Source organism: Thalassophryne amazonica, chromosome 22, assembly GCF_902500255.1.
Source record: "Thalassophryne amazonica chromosome 22, fThaAma1.1, whole genome shotgun sequence".
NCBI classification, from domain to species: domain Eukaryota; kingdom Metazoa; phylum Chordata; class Actinopteri; order Batrachoidiformes; family Batrachoididae; genus Thalassophryne; species Thalassophryne amazonica.
This window is the reverse complement of record NC_047124.1, coordinates 5,910,721-5,930,471: the sequence shown is the minus strand read 5'-3', so window position 1 is coordinate 5,930,471 and position 19,751 is coordinate 5,910,721. Positions and strand designations below refer to the sequence as shown.

The 19,751-nt window shown below is 40.4% G+C and overlaps 1 protein-coding gene and 1 long non-coding RNA gene across 2 annotated transcripts in view; one reads left to right on the top strand and one right to left on the bottom strand.

Annotated features, from left to right (window-relative positions):
* LOC117504456 (receptor-type tyrosine-protein phosphatase R-like) overlaps positions 1–15,716 on the top strand; it is a 29,296-nt gene extending 13,580 nt beyond the window's left edge. Inside the window, exons 3-16 of the mRNA XM_034163928.1 lie at positions 3,540–3,653; positions 3,729–3,878; positions 4,478–4,585; positions 5,624–5,746; positions 5,834–5,955; positions 7,582–7,707; positions 9,396–9,585; positions 10,463–10,547; positions 11,712–11,791; positions 12,896–13,033; positions 13,299–13,409; positions 13,896–14,053; positions 14,138–14,251; positions 15,623–15,716. Coding sequence (XP_034019819.1) covers positions 3,540–3,653; positions 3,729–3,878; positions 4,478–4,585; positions 5,624–5,746; positions 5,834–5,955; positions 7,582–7,707; positions 9,396–9,585; positions 10,463–10,547; positions 11,712–11,791; positions 12,896–13,033; positions 13,299–13,409; positions 13,896–14,053; positions 14,138–14,251; positions 15,623–15,716 — 1,713 coding nt within the window. The remainder of the gene's footprint in view (positions 1–3,539; positions 3,654–3,728; positions 3,879–4,477; positions 4,586–5,623; positions 5,747–5,833; positions 5,956–7,581; positions 7,708–9,395; positions 9,586–10,462; positions 10,548–11,711; positions 11,792–12,895; positions 13,034–13,298; positions 13,410–13,895; positions 14,054–14,137; positions 14,252–15,622) is intronic.
* LOC117504459 lies at positions 10,129–19,395 on the bottom strand. The gene is made up of 3 exons (XR_004558802.1): positions 19,385–19,395; positions 18,420–18,423; positions 10,129–10,250 (listed from the first exon to the last, which is right to left on the bottom strand). It is a non-coding gene; the product is annotated as an uncharacterized LOC117504459 (long non-coding RNA).
* Positions 19,396–19,751: the final 356 nt, after the last annotated feature.

The following is a 19,751-nucleotide window of genomic DNA, read 5'->3' as shown; positions in this document are numbered from 1 at the left end:
ATTGGTAAGGCTATTTGTTTATTAACACATTCATTTAAACTATATATATATATATATATATATATATATATATATATATATATATTGCATTATTGAGGTGTTTTGTGTCTTTTTTATTGTTAAATCTTTTGTCACACAGATTTGATTTTCCTCAATGTCTTTAATTTAAAACTGTTATTGCGAAACATTGGAAACATCGGTGAGGAGTAAAATTTAATTTGTTTTTCTAAATGTGAATTCAAGAGTTAATCTACATATTGATTCATGACTTATTAATTATTTAACAGTTTTTATTGCAGCTTTAACAATGAAAGCAACCCGTTTGATTAAAAATCTGAACACCTGTGTGTCTTAGTGCTGGTTTCCTGTAATGTACTTTGATCTGGATTCAGGGTGGCGCGGTGTCTTAGTGTTTAGCCGTGCTGAAGGTTCTCTTCCCACTTGGACCTTTCTGTGTGGAGGTTTTGCACATTCTCCTTGTTTTTGCATGCTTTCCCTCCGGGTTTTCCGGCTTCCTCCCACTTGCAAAGACATGCAGGTTTTAGGTGAAGTGGTGACTCTAAATTGGCCGTAGGTGAGAGTGTGACTGTCTTTGTCCATACATGGCCCTGCGATAGACTGGCGTCTTGTCCAGGGTGAGCCCCGCCTCGCACCCTATAACTGCTGGAATAGGCTCCTCCTCTCGTGACCCTTTACTGGAATGAGCAGGTTTACAAAATAGATGGATCTTGATTATTTATTTTTTTAATTAACTTTAGATGTTAGTGATATCGGCTCCAACACCTATTTTTTTTCCTCACATCTAAATGTTCCTCAAAGTCAAATAAACCAGTTTTTTGTTTTCACTTTGAAAAAACAAAACCTGCAGCAGTATTTTTAAAATATGCAGCATATATTTTTATAGAATTTGTTTTGACTGTGCTCCCGTAGTTGTTTCTTTGCTCAGTTTGTATTCAGTTGAACAAACTGAAAGCAGATGTTGTCCGGTAATTGAATCAGCTGTGTCTATGTGATTATTGAAGTTCATATTAAATTAAGAGGCAAACAGACGTCTCCAGAAATGCAGCATTTGTTAGGGTTCTGGTCCAGTCAGGTAGTTTTTGGGGTACTCCTGTTAGGTGTTCCCATGTCTTCTAGATCTGTTCATCTGTCCATCCTGTCTTGTCTTCTGTCCTTTAGTTCTGCTTTGCTGTCATTCTGTCTTGGTTAGGCCTCGCGCTCAGTTTGTGTTGTACTTCCTGCTCTTGCCTTTTTCACTCATCCTCTAGTCTTGTCTCTCCTCTGGTGTTTGCTTTTGGGTTTTTATTCCTATATTCTCATAAGTGTCAATAGTGTCTGTGTTCTATGTCACTTTGTATCTGCCCTCCATGTCATGTTCATGGATGTTGTGTTTCTCTGCTAACAACATTTCTCTTTTTCTTTCTTTAAACTGGAAAACACAAGTTTATTCAAGAAAGCTTCTTTCCTGTTTTTATGAAGCCCTTCAAAAACTTTAAGTATAAATTTAGGTGTAATTTTTTTGTTTTGTTTAAATGTATCAATCAATCAATCAACAACTTTATTAATTCCACAAGGGGCAATTTCATTTGAGCAGTCCATTTGAGAGAGAAAAAAAATACAATAAAACTAATAAAAAAAACAAATAAAACAGACTTAAGAAGTTAAAATGAATAGCAAGAATATATAAATAGAAACATGGCAGACCTACGGAGCATTTAAAAGTTGAACCGCCGAAGGTATAAACAACTTTAAAAACCAGTTGGTTCCACACACCGGGGACGCATAACGGCGTCCTAAAGGAACCAGGGAAAACTCTCCTAAAAGAACATGACCTGACATAGACAAGAAGATTTCAGCCTTCAGGAGGATCTGTTGATTACAAAAAGAGTGTAAGTCTTTTTGTTTCACTCCAATAATCTTTGAACAAATTTTAACAATGTTGTTCAGGCTGTTTCTGTCTTTCACTGAGAGGCTGTGAAACCAGCAGATAAATGAAAAACACAAAAGACTCTCAATAAAAGACTGATAAAAACGACAAAGGATTGCAGGTCTAACAGCAGAAGAGTTCAGTTTACGGAGAAGATACATTCTCTGCTGTCCTCGCTTCACAATGGCATCTGTGTTCACAATGTATTCGTAATATGACGTCTGTCCGTTTGTTTTGATATCAGTAAACGTCTGTGGCCAGAAAAAAGACACACTGTGAAAATGCTGATGTAATTAACTATTCAAAGTTTAGTTCCTTTGTTGTGATTTGGCAAATGAAAATAAATAGAAAATTGAAATTATGCTAAATAATATGCAAAAACTATTCACATTTCAAAGACGAATATACAGTTGTGCATGCAGAATGGTGTTTTCTATCCAGATGTACCACCACACCTGAAACAGTTCCTGAAAACAAACCTACTGATGTCATTTTTCACTCTGGCAAAGAAAAGCGTTTTAATTTTTAATAGTGATAAATTAGTGGTGAGACACAGCTTTCTGTTGAGGCATCTATGAATGTTCTTCATTCTCTGATTTTGATGGAAATGGACTTTTCGTAAATATTTATTGACAGTAGCAAGCGGGAAATAAACACGAGTCCTCACATAAAACCAGATTACACAATTGCTTAACTTGTTGCCTAACAAATTTTGGCGTATTATAACGTAGTAAATAAAGTTCTGCTTTTGGGGTAATTTGTGTATTAACTCTTTTTTAAAAAGTTTGTTTATTTATTTATTTTGCTTCACTTTTGGCGTGTTTTCAGGATTATAGAGCTCAACAAGCTTGTTTTTGAACCAGCTACATGCTAACTAGCCAAGCTAGCGTGCAGCATAGTTGTCGTGACCTGCCTATGCTAGCTATTTGGAATGAAATGGTTGCTGGTTGAGGGAATAACCCTGGTGTGTCTGATGATTTGCGGACGTTAATGCTGGATTTTATTGTCGCAAATTGAGTTTTACCAGCGATGCATTAGCAGGTTTAACTCCTGTGGAGGAGGTCTCGCACTGTGAGGGCGGGTCTAACTCCTGTGGAGGAGGTCTCGCACTGTGAGGGCGGGTCTAAATCCTGTGGAGGAGGTCTCGCACTGTGAGGGCGGGTCTAACTCCTGTGGAGGAGGTCTCGCACTGTGAGGGCGGGTCTAACTCCTGTGGAGGAGGTCTCACACTGTGAGGGCGGGTCTAACTCCTGTGGAGGAGGTCTCGCACTGTGAGGGCGGGTCTAACTCCTGTGGAGGAGGTCTCGCACTGTGAGGGCGGGTCTAACTCCTGTGGAGGAGGTCTCGCACTGTGAGGGCGGGTCTAACTCCTGTGGAGGAGGTCTCGCACTGTGAGGGCGGGTCTAAATCCTGTGGAGGAGGTCTCGCACTGTGAGGGCGGGTCTAACTCCTGTGGAGGAGGTCTCGCAGTGTGAGGGCGGGTCTAACTCCTGTGGAGGAGGTCTCGCACTGTGAGGGCGGGTCTAACTCCTGTGGAGGAGGTCTCACAGACTGAGGATTTTTGTGCAGTTGTTATTGATTCCAGCTTTTTAAAATATTCCCTCTGTCTCAGGACCTGGCTGTGGATGTGCGGAGGTTAAACACCAGTCTTCTTCACTGGTTTCGTGAAGGTGTAGCAGCAGCATTGGGCGTACCTGTGAGACTCGTGCACATTAACCGGCTAAATGTAGGACACGCCCTCACAGATTACTCACCCTCGTTTGATTGATTGATTCATTCATTCATGGTGCGGCTCTTGCAGGAGAAGAAGAACGGCATCGAGCTTTTCGTGTCTTCGGATTGGCCAGGGAACTCTGAGCCCCGCCCAGCCGAAGAGGTCATCCGGTCTCTGAACGTCCAGGTTCTGCATCGCCACCTGGGACACTTTGGCATCACTGAGGTCTCCACAGAGGTGTGTGTCTGCTCCTCTGTCTCCTAGGCAACAGTAGATCATTAGCCAGCCTCGTTAGTCGTCATGGAGACAGACAGGGAGGATAGATTGGGATTATTAGTGCCCAGAGTGCTGCTGCTGAAACATTAATGGAACTATTAAAGTGTCGTGCGCCGTCCTGATGGATTAGATTCATATTAGGACTCTGATATTACAGCTACAAATCAAAAACACAGGAAGTCCAACAGGTACTGACTGGAGTGCGTACTGCTGCCACGGCACAAAACACATCTTCATTCCATGTTTCTGCAGGTCTCCTCCTGGAGGACATCTGCCCTGCATGCTTTAATTATCTTCAAATGAACTAAAGGGAAAAGGGGGACATCCTTTCCTGTCCAGAGGAAAAAACTCGGAAACGACTGTTTTTTGCACAAGAACAAAGAAAAAAAAATCGAAAGAAACTGCTTCAGCTGGTGACAATTTGGCATAAATTTTACTTATCGTCTAATTAGAGTGTTATTTTAAATTTCTAGTTTTATGTCATTTAGATCATATTGTGTTAAAAATGAGGAATGGGTCACCAGAGTTTGTGATGATGTGAGATTTGTGTGTCTGTGTAGAAGAACGTCCTGCAGGGGGCGCTGTGGCACCATGGGAGGAACCCGAGGGACATTTATCCCATCATCTTCTTCTGCATCACCTTCATCATCTGCTTCACCTGGTTCTTGGTGCGACACACACACACACACACACACACACACACACACACACACACACACACACACACACACACACACACACACACACACACACACACACACACACACACAGTTAATAACATGTCAGTCTCTGATTGGTCGAGACACCTTACTGCTGTTTACAGTGAGGTCAAAGGTTACTGAGTTCTGGATTTGATGCTAAATTTATTCACATTTGCACAATCATGCTGAAGGTCAAACAATGACAAGTCAGTTTAATAATTATGAAATAATAGAAAATACATTTTTAAAAAATGAAAAAACAAAAGATCGGGTCTATTTTGAAACTCTCAGGCTGATTTGAATGCATTAAAAAAACAATCAGGTGGAGACGTGCCTAATAAAGTGGCGCTGACTGTCTACACTTACATTTTTTAAACTGGATTTTTGTTTGAAAGCTCAGTGTCATTTAAATATGAAATGTTTAAAATAAGAACCATTTCTGTACATCTTTAAAGGTGTTACGTTGTCCAGGTGCAGTTGTTGGGAGATGTTTATTCCACCAGAGGGGGCTGTTCAGTCACACTCAGCTGGGTTTTCGGAGAGTGAGGAGATCACGCGAGTGCACTCCTCCGGGATCATCACTCAAAATGTAGATCAGCTGTGTTTAGTTTAAGCACACGTCAGGAGATGACACAAGAACATCTCTGAATCCCTGAATATCTCTTGGAGCTGAAATAAATCAAACACGAAATGTAAAGAGTAAAACGTAGCAGTGTAAATCTGTCTAGAGCAGTGGGCACAAAGCAGATAGGTGAGGGAAGCCACCAAGACACCCATGGCAGCTTGAAGGATGTTCCATGCGTCAGAGGCTGTGACTGGAGAGACGTTTGTGTGTTGCTGCACCTGTCACAGGTAGAGCTGAACACAAAAAGACTTTGTTAAAATAGAAACATGAAGGACAGGATCTGTCGTGTGCCAGGCGAAGTCACACATTTGTCTCTCACTCAACAGCCCGATCTGAGTTTGCATTCAGATGAGTTTTTCTGGTTTGTGTTTTGTTCCCAGGTTTTGTTTCAACTTAAAAAGAAGGTTCAGGTTTCTGACAGACAGCTGAAAGCGCCGTCCCCAAAACTCCCCCGGACGCCAACCACTCCTTCAGACTCTGCCCAGAGGTCAAAGGGCACCAAGGTTGGCATCTGAAAATACGTTAACGTTTGCCTTTAACGCTCAGACATGTAAAATTCAGTTGTGTCTCATCAAACGTGTGTTTTGTAGGTTTTGACGTCAGAAAGCATGGTCCAAGTTGAACTCCCTGTAGCTGTAGCCACACCCACTCCCCAGCAACAGCCAATCACAGCCTGTTATCGCCCAGGACCTCCTACCAGTTCTTTGCTGAGGTAATTCACCATGCTTGATGTAAATGAAGCTGATATGAACTTGGATAAAAGTCTTTTTGTCTAAAAAAAAATAATAATAATAAAAATACTGTAAGGATGTTGATGTGAATCTTCAACCATCCATTTATCCAGTCTGACCTCATGACTTTTATTGTAATGTAATTAGAATTATTCCTCTTCAGTACCCACAGAGGCATAAATTGGATCACCCATAGCAGGAAATTATGGGAAAGAGTAGTGTAAGCTAGGCTGAAAAAAGAGCTGAAGTTCTGTGAGCAGCAATATGGTTTCCTGCTGAGAAAGAGCACTACAGATGCAGTGTTTGCTCTGAAAGTACTGATGGAGAAGTATAGAGAAGGCCAGAAGGAGTTACATTGTGCGTTTGTGGATTTAGAGAAAGCTTACGACAAGGTGCCAAGAGAACAGTTGTGGTATTGCATGAGGAGGTCTGGAGTGGCAGAGAAGTATGTGAGGGTAGTGCTGGACATTGACAAGGATAGTGTGACAACGATGAGATGTGCAGTAGGAATGACAGGCTCATTCAAGGTGGAGGTGGGATTACATCAAGGATCAGCTCTGAGTCCTTTCATGTTTGCAGCAGTGATGGACAGGTTGATGGATGGGATCCGACAGGAGTCTCCATGAACTATGATGTTTGCAGATGACATTGTGAGCTGTAGTGAGAGTAAAGAGCAGGTTGAGTCTAATCTGGAGAGTTGGGGATATGCTCTGGAGAGCAGGGGAATGAAAGTCAGTAGGAGCAAGACTGAGTATATGTGAATGAGAGGGAGCCCAGTGGAATAGTGCAGTTAGAAGGAGTAGAAGTGGTGAAAGTAGATGAGTTTAAATACTTGGGTCAACTGTCCAAAGTAATGGAGAGTGAAGTAGAGAGGTGAAGAAGAGAGTGCAGGCAGGGTGGAGTGGGTGGAGAAAGGTGGCAGGAGTGATTTGTGACCGAAGAATATCAGCAAGAGTGAAGGAGAAAGTTTACAAGACAGTAGTGAGACCAGCTATGTTGTACGGCTTAGAGACGGTGGCATTAACAAAAAGAGTGGTGGAGCTGAAGATGGTGTGATTTTCTTTGGGAGTGACGAGGATGGACAGGTAGGATGGGTTGGAGACAAAGTCAGAAAGGCAAGAATGAGATGGTTTGGACATGTGCAGAGGAGGGACCCAGGGTATATAGGGAGAAGGATTCTGAGGATGGAGCCACCAGACAGGAGGAGAAGAGGGAGACCAAAGAGGAAGTTCATGGACATGCTGAGGGAGGGCATGCAGGTGGTTGGTGTGACAGAGGAAGATGTAGAGGACAGGGTGAGATATGATCTGCTGTGGCGCCCCCTAATGGGTGCAGCCGAAAGAAGAAGAAGAATTATATCTCTGTGTTAAATCATACAAATAAATTAAAATGCTCATTCATGATGCAGTTGTTTTGTTCTACAAATCTTATAAAATCTGATCATGAGTGTTTTGACCCCCCCCCCCCCCCCCACACACACACACACACAATAAAATTATTTGTATTTATTTGTGTTTCCACAAGAAATGTCATAAATTCAGAACATAATTTGAAAAATTGTATTGATATCTTTGGTAATCAACATTTTGCCTTACTTCCTATTGTAGCCCCACCCCCATCTTTAGTGAAGACTCCCCCCCGTTGACCAACAGTGCCTCGGTGACTGCCAATAACGAACTAAAACCCTGCTCCTCCCCCTTCAGGATGAAACCTGCAGCAGGACTGCAAGAAAGGTAGGACGGAAGAAAGGAAGGATGAAAAAAAAACATGTTTTGTATGCTAGTCCCGCTCCTTTGCAGACTAGCATTTTATAGTCAATTATTAAGATGATTTTTTTTTTCCCCATGGAATTTGCAAGGACTAGCAGAATGTCTTGACTTTTCTAAAGAATGTTCAGGAGTAATTAAAACTGATATTTCCTATCAAATTAAACTTTATATAATATAAAGACCAGATATTATAAATGCATTAACTACAATTAACTGTCAATGTTTTTAATCCAGGAAGTGACAGAGTTTGCTAGCTATCTTAACACAGATGCTGCAAACACTCACCAACCCAGATAGCTTGGCTACGTAGCATGTAGCCAGATTGGATTAAAAGGCATCAGGGAGACTTTAAGAGCTTGGTAAAATATGTTTTTATAAGAAAAACACAAAGTTTTTTATCTCGGGCACGTTAATCTGCTGCTGTTCTTCTGCTGATTAATAGCAGCCAAGGTCAGACTATTGCAACTATTGATGTAGTCTGACCTTGGCTGCCATTTTGTTTTGTTGGTTACATCAACGTTTACACTGCAGGCGTTAACGTGCTGAGAGGTTTCTTAAGGTAACAAAAGGAAGGAAGATTTAAAGACGGGGATGTTTTTCTTTGTGTGTGCTGTCCACACTGGACGGCAGCCAATCAGCAATCAGACAGGCAGGATGTGGCGGAATCCTGAACAGGAAGCTAGTTCACACGTAGTGAGACAAACACCTCTCACACACTCCTTTTCACTTTTCCAAAACATCTCCAGTTTTTAGTTTTACTGTTTAAATCTTTGTATTTTCAGTCACATCTGTTTATTGGTTTGAGTTCAGGATCAATCAGTAACTAATGAACCGGTTTGAGTCTGAACGGGAATAGAACTCATTCACATTTGGGGTGGAGCCAGAAATTTAAAACATTGGATTTGTGAGAAAACAAAGGATTTGTGAGGGTTGGAATGTTGTCACCACTGACTTTCTCTGATTGGATTCTGTTAGAGTGGTGGGCGGAGCCAGGGGAGGGTTTAACATTGTAACAAACCTGTTCAAAAAAGAAAAAAATAATAATAATTATAAGTTTTAAATTGTTGGGTTTCCTTTACATTTTCAGGTGGTTTGTCATAAAGATGTGCAGTCAGGAAATCAAAAAAAATAATAAATAAATAATAATATTCCTAGGCTTGTAGTGAGATCTTAGCTTTACTTAATTTGGAGCAAAATGTTGGGCCAAAAGTGAATAAATATATAAACAAGGGGGTGGAGCTTTATCGTTTTAGAAAATATGTTTGAATTTTTTGTCTTTGGTGAACCTCTGCTCTCTTTTTTGTGCCATTCGAGATCTTCCTTCTGCAGGGATTTAAGCTCAAGTTCATGAAGCCACACTCATTATTTTAGTAATATCAATTCCACAAGGTCACGGCGGTTCCTGCAGAGTGGTTATTTACTTTTTAGCATTCCTGCTAAAAGGATAAAAACAGTTTAACCACTAGGGGGCAGATCATCCTTAGCTGGAAAAATGGCGCGAGGGTCTCACACTAATAATTTTTGTCATTTTGGGCTTCGGTGACTGTTTCCAGATGGAACGATGCGTTGAGGTAGTCAAACTTGAGTTAATGAGTTGTGACATCATCACCACTTTTCTTCTGTTCTTTCTGCTTGTCTTCTTTCATCTCCAGACGAGGTTCTAATGTCTCTCTGGTGTTGGACATGTCTGCTCTGGGTGCTGTGGAGCCGCTCAGTGTTGCCGTGGTAACCCCCAGGGAGACGGCGGCCAAGGAGTACCTGCTGTCTGCCGGCCGACCAATAACACAGCAGCAGCTTCGTGACATCATCAACAACACACACAAGCTTCATGCAGAATTTGCAGTGAGTAACTAGAAATACTGAGCTTCTGATAGTTTAATTATTGCCCTTATGCCATTATTGATCGATTGGTTGGTTGATTGATTGGTTTGTCAATTGATGGTTGGTTGATTGATTGGTGGTTGGTTGATTGCTCGATTGATGGTTGGTTGGTTGATTGATTGGTTTGTCAATTGATGGTTGGTTGATTGATTGGTGGTTGGTTGATTGCTCGATTGATGGTTGGTTGGTTGATTGATTGGTTTGTCAATTGATGGTTGGTTGATTGCTCGATTGATGGTTGGTTGGTTGATTGATTGGTGTTTCTTTCATGTTGTCCACTGGATTAAGTCAGTATTCATTGTAAAAATGATTTGAGATCTAATGAAAACCAGGTCAGGTTCCAGACCTGAGTGAGACTAAAGGTACTACATAAACAACATCAGTTTAAATTCAGCCAGGACTCAAAACAGGCTCAAGACAGAAAGGGAGTCGGGATCAGGATCCAATCAAAACAGAATCTTAAATCAGCTTCAGACTCAGAAAACGCTTATAGTCAGGATGCAGTCAGTTAATGTAAAAATAACTCAAAGTGAGACGGACCTTAACAGTTTTAGCTCTAAAAGAGTTGAGACAAAGTCAAGATTGAATCAGATCTTGGAGTGAGACAGGATCAGGTCTAAACCTGGCTAGCACCACCTTGAGTCTGTAGGGTTGAAAGCAGGTGAACGCGACCCGTTCACTTTTTGTAATTGGAAAATTTTTGGTTAATGTGTGAAAGAGTTTTAGATTATAGGTTGTGGTGATTATTGATCAGTAAATGCTGATATTTCTGTAAATCTTTCAGTCAGGATTTTGTTGTTTATACATTTATAACTGCGAATTTCTTTTGATATTTCAGGAAATTCCCATGAATTTTATTGATCCCAAGGAGCTGGATATTCCAAACCATGGAACCAAGAACAGATACAAGACCATCCTCCCCAGTAAGTCCATCAAAAACCCAAATCTGTCAGAAAACAGTTTATTGTTGTTATTAGACCCCACAGTAAAGGATTTAGTTAAATCTAATGATGGAAACATCTGGAAAATTTGTTAAGATACTCTGAAAACAGTCCTCATCTCTTGTCTCCCGACAAACAGGGAAGTTTTTTTATGTGAGAATGGCCAAGAGTCAAAGGTTAGCAACCATAAGAACAGCTAATATTAAATGTCCTCCCTCACATTCTTGCAGCCTATTTATTTTCTCCACATTGATTTGTTTTCACATGTTAAGACGTTACGTAAAACACTTTGGTCATCACACTTCATTTTTCTGCAGACGTTATGCGGGCGGGGGCCATCGATACTGAGGTAGCTTCCTTACAGCTAATCACAGCAAAGATGCTGCTGTCGGTCAAAGCCTGAGCTGTGTTGCCTCAGTTATGGTCAACACCAACATGGGACAAATGGAGTTTAATCAGGTTTTTAATTAAAGCCAAGTCTAACAAGGGTCTACTCACACTGTGCACTCCAGACCACATCTGAGCACATTACGCCCCCAAAGTCCAGTTTGTTTGACTAGTGTGAGTGCTCTGGCCAGGGTCAGGCTGCTGGCATGGGTCTGACCCAACGTACAGAGGTGGTCTAGGACGAGGTACAGCTGGACTCACCACAGCCGCATGTAGTGTGAGCACAAACAGTTACTACTAATATTATCATTACTACTTGGCTAATACAGTCTTCAGTTCAATTCATTCAACAACATTTGGGTTAAAACAAGCCTGGTTTGTCACCTTATTGATGAATGGGAATCATGGTCATGGAGTAAAAGTGCAAAATATTTCCTCATCTTCTGCTGCCTCCAAGAAAATCTTGCCATGCGTGCAGTAAGTCTAATAAGTCCTTTGGTCTAAAAACACATTAGAAATTGCAAACTTAAAAAAAAAAAAATTGCATCTTGCTCTTCAGAATGAGTCACCGGAACACCAGTACTGCAATACTGCAGTATTTAAACTGTTTTACTGAGTGAACGGGTTATGATGGCTGCTTCAAAAAAAAGACAGAATTTTGCAGACTGTAAAAGCGCTCCCAACAGGATCTCTTATTTCTTCTGTCTCACCTCCTTTTCTGACTTGTGTCCTTGCTTCTCTCCTTGTCATGTCTCCTAGACCCTCATTCCAGAGTGGTCCTGAAGTCAAACAGCAGCAACGACCTGCTGGGCTCCTACATCAACGCTAATTACATACGGGTCGGTAACATAATCATCGGTAATCACAGTTTGAGTTGGTGCTGTGATAAAGAAACATCTTTACCTCCTGTTAAAGGGAAAAATAGATAAATTCACTCTAACACCAACAAAAAACTTTGAAGATAATTTTTTTTTTTTACAGGACTTCCAGAAAGTTAGGTTTTGGGTCAAAGTCAGACAATTGCATTTGGAACAAAACTACAGGAAGGTTTTTGAGGTTTACATATTTATTTATTTTGGACAAGAGGCCCAGAACCATTCAAGTCCATTCAGGTCTCCAGAACCGAGTCTCGGATCTGCTGAGTGCAGATGGCCGTGCGCGTTTGGACGTACGCTATCAGTTAGTTTTCCCATAATGCCATGTAGGTGTGGAGATAAAGGAACCAACGCTGGTCCATAGTGCAGAAATGGCTTCAGATTGTCTTAAGTCCCACCCATTTCAAATAGCCCAATCAAATCCAGCTGACACAATGACTTAATTTGTGAATCATGAAGGATAAAAGTATTTCCAGCAGGAGGCAGTGTTGCTGTCAGATTCTGCAACATTTGCCTTCCTTCCTGTCAGAAAACCTTGTTAAAACATATTCTTAAAGAATTTTTTAATATTTTTTTACTTTTAAAGCAGTGTTTCCCAATCCTGGTCCTTGGGACCCAAATTATTGCACATTTTACATTTAACTGCACATACATAATAAGACAAATCAGGTGTGTTCCATTGTTCAGCAAGCTGCTGATTGGCTGAACACACCTGAGCTGAACTCCTCTTGAGTAGAAAACCTGTACTATACTTTGGGTCCCGAGGACCAGGATTGGGAAACACTGCTTTAAAGGATGCGTTACCTCTTTATCTGTGTTTAAAAACATTTAGTTTGGACTCACCTGGTGACACCTGTCAGATGGCTAAAACCCTTTATGACATCACACCAGTTAACTAATGTAATTTTAATTACTGTATTTTCCATACTGGATAGAATAAGTCACATGATACTGTGAACTAGAAGAGCACTCGACAGAGTGCATATCTCCACCAATTCCAATGTAAAAAACATTTTAATGTAGCTTTTATGACACTGTTGATGATGTTGTGTGACTGGCTCTTGATAGGGTTACCAAGGTGACGAGAAGGTGTACATTGCCACTCAGGGACCCATGGTGAATACAGTGAGTGACTTCTGGCAGATGGCGTTTCAAGAGGAGTCGCCTGTCATCATCATGATCACCAAACTGAAAGAGAAGAACGAGGTGAAATGAAAAATGCAAATTACTGTTCTGCCCTTTCGTGGGTAAAACCAAAAACTATGCAAAAAAAATCAGTTTACCGCAAACAAATATGGCAATCTATTATTATCATACAATTCACATTAATTAACTTAAATTTTAATCAAATAATATAATAAAAATCTGTAATCAGTAATATCCATAGATACTTTGCTATACATTATTTAACCATTAGGTGTCAGTAGTCTCCATTTTTCTGTATCATCTCTATCCGGATTCTTCTCTGCAGAAATGTGTTCTGTATTGGCCGGAGAAGCGGGGGATCTATGGGAGGGTCGAAGTGTTGGTCAGTGGCGTCAGAGAGTGTGAACATTACACCGCACGCAGCCTCACGCTTAAGGTTGGTACGCCCTTTGGATGCAGGCCACGCCCCCTGATCTCTCCCACTCGCTGAAAGTGAAGCCAAAATGTGCTGAGTCTGAATTCTTCTGATCACTTATTGATGCTATTTGAAATCAGGCTGAGATATGAAGGGGTGTCTCGCACCACACAACGACAATTTTATTGTAACAGAATTACAATGACAGCAAAATCTAGCCACGTTTTAGCTCACTATAAATATTTGCGTTGATTGTAATTCTGTTATAATAGAATTACCCAGAAGCAAGAGCTGCTCACATCTCTAATGCACCTTTGTGCAGGGGAACCTTTTTAGATGTGAAGTTTAAATTTTCCTTACTACACATAAATGTCAATGAGATTTAATACAATCAGCCACTAGGGGGTGATAGAGAGATTTTGTCTTCACTTTTGAAGAGGTGTAAAACAATCCATCTCTATTTTTTCCTTAAAAACTTGAGACTTGAAGTGCTTTGTATTTGTGCAGTGTGGGAATCAAACCCCAACCCTTCAGCATTACTGGTACACATCATGGCCTGACCACAAAACCCCCGACTCAGCGCTGCCGCTGCTGCAGCTGATGAACGACGTTGAGATGGACAGACGGAATGCCACCACTGCGGGACCGGTTATTGTCCACTGCAGGTACTGCCAGAGACACAGAGACGCGATTTCTACTCCAAATGCTTGTTTGCCATCATTCTGTTACCCACAATCCCCTTCTTGCAGTGCCGGGATCGGCCGCACAGGCTGTTTCATCGCCACGACGATAGGCTGTCGGCAGCTGCAGCTGGAAGGAGTCGTGGATGTGCTGAGCATCACTTGTCAACTTCGAGCCGACAGGTAATGCAAACACGTGATGGTGCTCAAACTGCAGCAAAGCGATGCCAGTGTGACCGAGACATTCTCTCATTTTATTATTATTATATTTTATTAATAAGGAATCACCAGGTTTTCTGGAACATTTTTGTGTGTGTGTGTGTGTGTAAAAGTCGTAGTGAAAAACGTTTTGAAGTGGATTCTAACCTCTAGCTAATGCTGCGTTCAATAAAGCTCCTCAGTCCGGAAATCTAAATTACAGTTCGTCTTTTCAGCCACCGCATGTTCAATGCAGAAGAACAAAAAAAGGTGCAAAAATCTATTTTGTTGAATGTTTTATTAGAGTAAGAATGATTGACACTCTGTTGTAGAGTGAAATCAGCTCTACCGGTGTCACCAACTGCTTCCACTGCACGTGTCATTTCGGAGCACAGCCGCTCTGTGGGCGGAGTCTCTTTACCCAAAGCGAACAAATGGATTAATGGGATCATTAACCATCAGATGACAAGATAAACCTCTTAAATCATTCTAAGTCAGTTTTACACAGAGCAAGGCCGTTTTAAGCAGGAAAAATGCGATCCTCTGTGATGCTTGAAATGACGGACAGTCAGTAAACGCAACAGCTAGCAGCCGTGTAGCTGTGGCGCTGCGATCGGTTCCTCCGCCTTTTCTGATGAAATAATGCTGAATTTATGCCGAAATGATTGTTGTACAAAAGCTTCAGATATCTGTCGCTGAGATAGATGATGACTGGAGGCAGTTTGAAGCAGAAACGAGGTGTTAATCGGTGAACCACCGCTGATGAGGCATGCACAGTGAAGGGCAGGGAGGACCGTTCAGTCGGCGACACGTCTAGTCAATGCAAGTGGTTTTACTCCAATAAGAGTTGATTTTACACTATGTTGAGTTGATTTAGCCCCGTGGTAAATTATATTTTACTCTATTTAGACTGGGATCAAATGTTATCCCAGCAGAGTACATTTTACTCAGCTTGATTTTACTCGACTTTAGACACTTGAAATTCCCAGCTGCTACTGAATGCAGCATTAGTCTCCAACAGGTTGTCGTATGAATCAAACGTGTGCTTTGTTTGTGTTGGAAAAGTTCTTGTGTTTTATTATCAGGATGGGAGAATGTGGAGTTTTCTTTTAATTGATATCATGTATGCTGAATATATATTGTGCTAACTTTACATTTAAGCGTGACCACTTAATGCTGAGGGTTTTTCATGTAAGATTTGAGGTTTTGCGCAAACTGGCACTCCTGCGGTAATAAAGACTTCAATTGAAGCAAGACTTCTCTCTTCCTCTTCCTCCACCACGAGTCAGGGCGGTTATTAGTATTATTTTGCTGACAGTTTTTTTTTTGTTTGTTTGTTTGTTTGTTTGTGTGCAGAGGTGGTATGATCCAGACAGGTGAGCAGTACGAGTTTGTCCATCACGCCTTGAGCATGTATGAAGCCCGCCTCCCTGCAGAACCCGGCCAATGAGGAACCTTTAACCTGGAGGTGTGATCATGTGTACTTTAGCAGGTACGATCTCTGAAAAGAGGAACTTTTACATAAAATTAGGAAGCGAGGGAAGAGGCTGGAATTTAGTTTGAAGAACAAAACGAGCAGTCGCTGCGGACTGTTGAGGGCGTAGCCTGCCGGAGGAGACTAAACATCTGGAATGTATCGGTTCGTCTCTTTGGTGGTTCTTCACAGGAAATCAAGACAACAACAACAGCAGATGTGACGTTTTTAAACAAACCAAACTGTCGTCATGGAGGATGTTGGAATCCTTTGAACTGGTTGTCGATTAACACTAATGCGTTTCTGTGTCGTTTACCATTTTAAAATTACTTAACAACATGTTGAAACTGACTGTTAGATATTGTAGCTTTTTAAGATTCTAATCATTTGTCCAAACTAACCAGGCTAGCCACACGACACGGCTAAATGCTAACAGACTAACAATGATTTAGCCCCTCGTATGAAACAGGATTGACCTCCATACCAGATCGAGTGAGACGGATGAATGACCTCAAAACGAATGCTAGCAGCCAAAATAAATCCCACGGAGCCATGTTTTACTAAATAATTGTCTTTTGTTGTAATAATTTGGCCACATCAAATCTGTTTACCCTCTTTGTGAGTAAAACTAAACCACAATTTAAAAATTAATTTGTCTACACTGGCTAAAGTGTCCATCTTTCATTAATTTGTTCCCTTTGTTTGTTTACAAATACAACACAGACCCTGAATGTTACTATTTAGTTATATTTTTGAAAATAATTCATGATACAAAGCAAATAATAGCTGGAATTAATAATAAAATTCATACGCGTGTGAAAGTATTGGACATTTAACAATATGATGATTCTGTGATATTTATTTATTACTAAATCTCATATGAGGGGCTCTACAATAACAAAGATGTGAATATAGACTTCATGTGGTGCAGCATCACTAACCAAATGCAAACTATCTTAGATGGTTCCACATTAATCTCTAAAATTCAGTATTTATAGATGGAAGCTAACCGGTTCGCTCATGCTCTGACAAGCCTGTGTGATGCTAATCGTATCTTAATGCAATAGTTTTATTTATAGATTTGGCACGTTTTTTTGACACGTTCATCCAACTACATTTCGAGTTGTTAACTATTTTCTGTAGCTTTAATGTCTACAGTTCCTTGAGGTTTCGCTAGCTGTGCGAGTGGCAACTGTTAAACACTAACAACTCTGTTGTCTTTGTAAAACTGTTGAGTTGTTCAAATATCAACTGTCCATTACAGTAACACAAGTATTCATAGATGTGAGAGGAATGGACACAAAACTCCACTAAACAAATTCAGTTCTTAAAAAATTAAACTGATGGGATGCACAGTGGAGTAAAAACTAGCGAAACAGTGAGCTTGTCGCGAAGTGGGGTTATAATGTGTTAATTTTATTGATGCTCTAAAGTAACATCTGTTCAAAGACCGGATCTATATCATTTTAGTACAAAAATTGTAAATACAATCACATCATTGTTTGTTTGTGACCCGGCTAGCAACCGAACCAGCTAGCTAGGAAGATAGCATATGTGTGTGACAGTTAGTTCCAGAAAACCGTAATTATTCACTACGCCATCAATGTGCTGCACATTTCACAACACTGTGTGGATAAAATTCACTTTACCAGACCCGGGCGTGGACCTGGTGTATGGACGTAAGGAGCCCTGATATGTTTGTTAGATGTTATGCATTTGGTCTGGACTTCCCGCTCGCTACACTTGTTAGCCTTGTGCGTTGGACGTTTTCTCCACTGTGTTCTGTGTTGCCTGAATACCAAAAAAATGTGAGATAAGTTGTAATTTCTGTCATCGCGATGCTTTTTTCTCATTGACATGTTGTTGTAAATTTATATCACGGAGGTGAACAAGTTATTTTGGTGATTCAAAGTAATAACTTTATTTTATACAGTTTTACATGTTTTGATAATGTGTTTAGCAGTTGTTTAGTAGATTGTCTCTAATATCAACTTGTGAACAACAAGATGAAGTTAAGTTTTGTCAACAAAGCCCGGATTGTGCAAAAGGGGTGGAGTCTAAGTGTGATGTCATATCCGGTTAGGAAGACACACCCCCAAACATGGTCCCGTCTATGCCTTTGGTATGGAGCAATAATGTTTACATTTGCCTCCAGAACAAAATTCTCTTTTAGCAGTGTAAATTTTAAAAAGTAAAAATTGAGGAGGAACGTTCTGTCGCTTTGATGAACAAGAATGAAATCTGAACAATAATCTAACTTTAATGATTCACATTCATTCAGTGAAGTGCAAAACTATTCGTTTAAACAATGACAAACTATAGTGCATAAATACATTAATTATGTTATGAATTGTACACATGTCACATTTTTATTGAATTGACCCCCCCCCCACCACCACCACCACCACCTTTTAAATAAATACATGAAGAATTGTGGCCCAGAGATAGTCAAAGTCTGGATTCTTAAAATTTTTTGGATCCTTCGCATCATCATGATGACATCCTCTACCTTTTTCACATTTTTAATTGTTGTTACATTTTATTGGTTAATATATTTTGACTGATTAAAAAAATAAAATAAAATAAGATAACATCCAAATTTGAATTTTTCCACATAGTCTTATTTCCACTCATGAGATACACAACTTCCACGACATTTCAGGAAAACATTTAAAAAACTTGGCTAACACAAGAAAAAAATACAATTTTTCCAATCTCTGCTGTTGAAGAAACCTCAATTTAATTAATTAATTCAAAAAAATTAATGTCTGTATCTAGATCTGGACTGACCTTTCCTAAACTCAATCAGTCATTCCTCATTGGTGAGATCCAGTTTTCCATGAAATTTGCTGAAAACTGGTTATCCAGTTATTTTATTAGCCACGCGGCAGATACGAAGGTTGGGCTCCACCCTTCAGGAGACGTGAGGGAATCAGTTTCAGATTCAAAGATTGCCTCTTCAGAGTGAAGACTGTGAACGCGGTCAGCAGTAATATTCTTTGTAATAATTGTTTAATTGTGCTGAAGTGATGTTTTGAGTATGCACGCCCACTGATGTAGGGGCGCTGACGTACACGCAACGGCCTCTGATGTAGTACCATATATGTACACTAGGGGGGATTTATGCCATGTATTTTTATATTGTGGACCGCTGACGAAGCTTGAAGGGACGCTTTGTTATGCTGGTGCTGCAAATGTTTGTGGGTATTTCACCTTTCAGTGGTCATATGTTTATTTAATTAACACATTATTTTTTGTGCAGATTCTGTTTCAGGACTGAAGTTAGCTGAAGAAAATAATTCTGATCCAGTTGACAGATAAAATATTTGCTCTTGGGGGGAGAACTGGCTACCAATACATTCTTGTATAGTTTGAGAGCAAGTTTAAAATCAATTTTACATAACTCTTCCTAATTGGGGGATTGCTTGAATATGCTATCTCAATTATTGTGTGGATATATTTTGGACTGAATTCAGATTTGGAGAATTTGCAGTGTTTTCACATTCTTACTACTAGCTGAGCAATGAGGTGATGGGAGAAGCCGTATCCAAAGCGGCAGTAAATTAGGCTAGCAACACCACAAATTCTACTTCATAAATCCTGTTTTAACCAAAAAATAAATTGTCAAACAGAGCTTGCAGTACAGTTTGCAGTCAGTCATGTACAAAATGGAGAGTGCAAATACAATATGTTGTAACTGTTTTATTGCGCTAGCAACCAAGTTAACACAAGCAGTGTAGCGTCACTTATTGCTAAAGAAGCTTAGCAGGGCCGAGACCTAGCATGAATTCAGTAAGTATTGTACAAAATAATCCAGCATTTTATTTGTGATGCAGATTATTTGTGTGATAATTAGTAACTGCTGCACAATCTGCATCAAGTCACTACATTAGCATTTAGCCTCATCTGTGTGTGTGATGACAATGAATTGACACTGCCAGTTTCTCTGAATAGGAGACTGTAGTCTTGTTTGAACCCTCCGTGATATCGCAGGATTTGACCACTTACGGG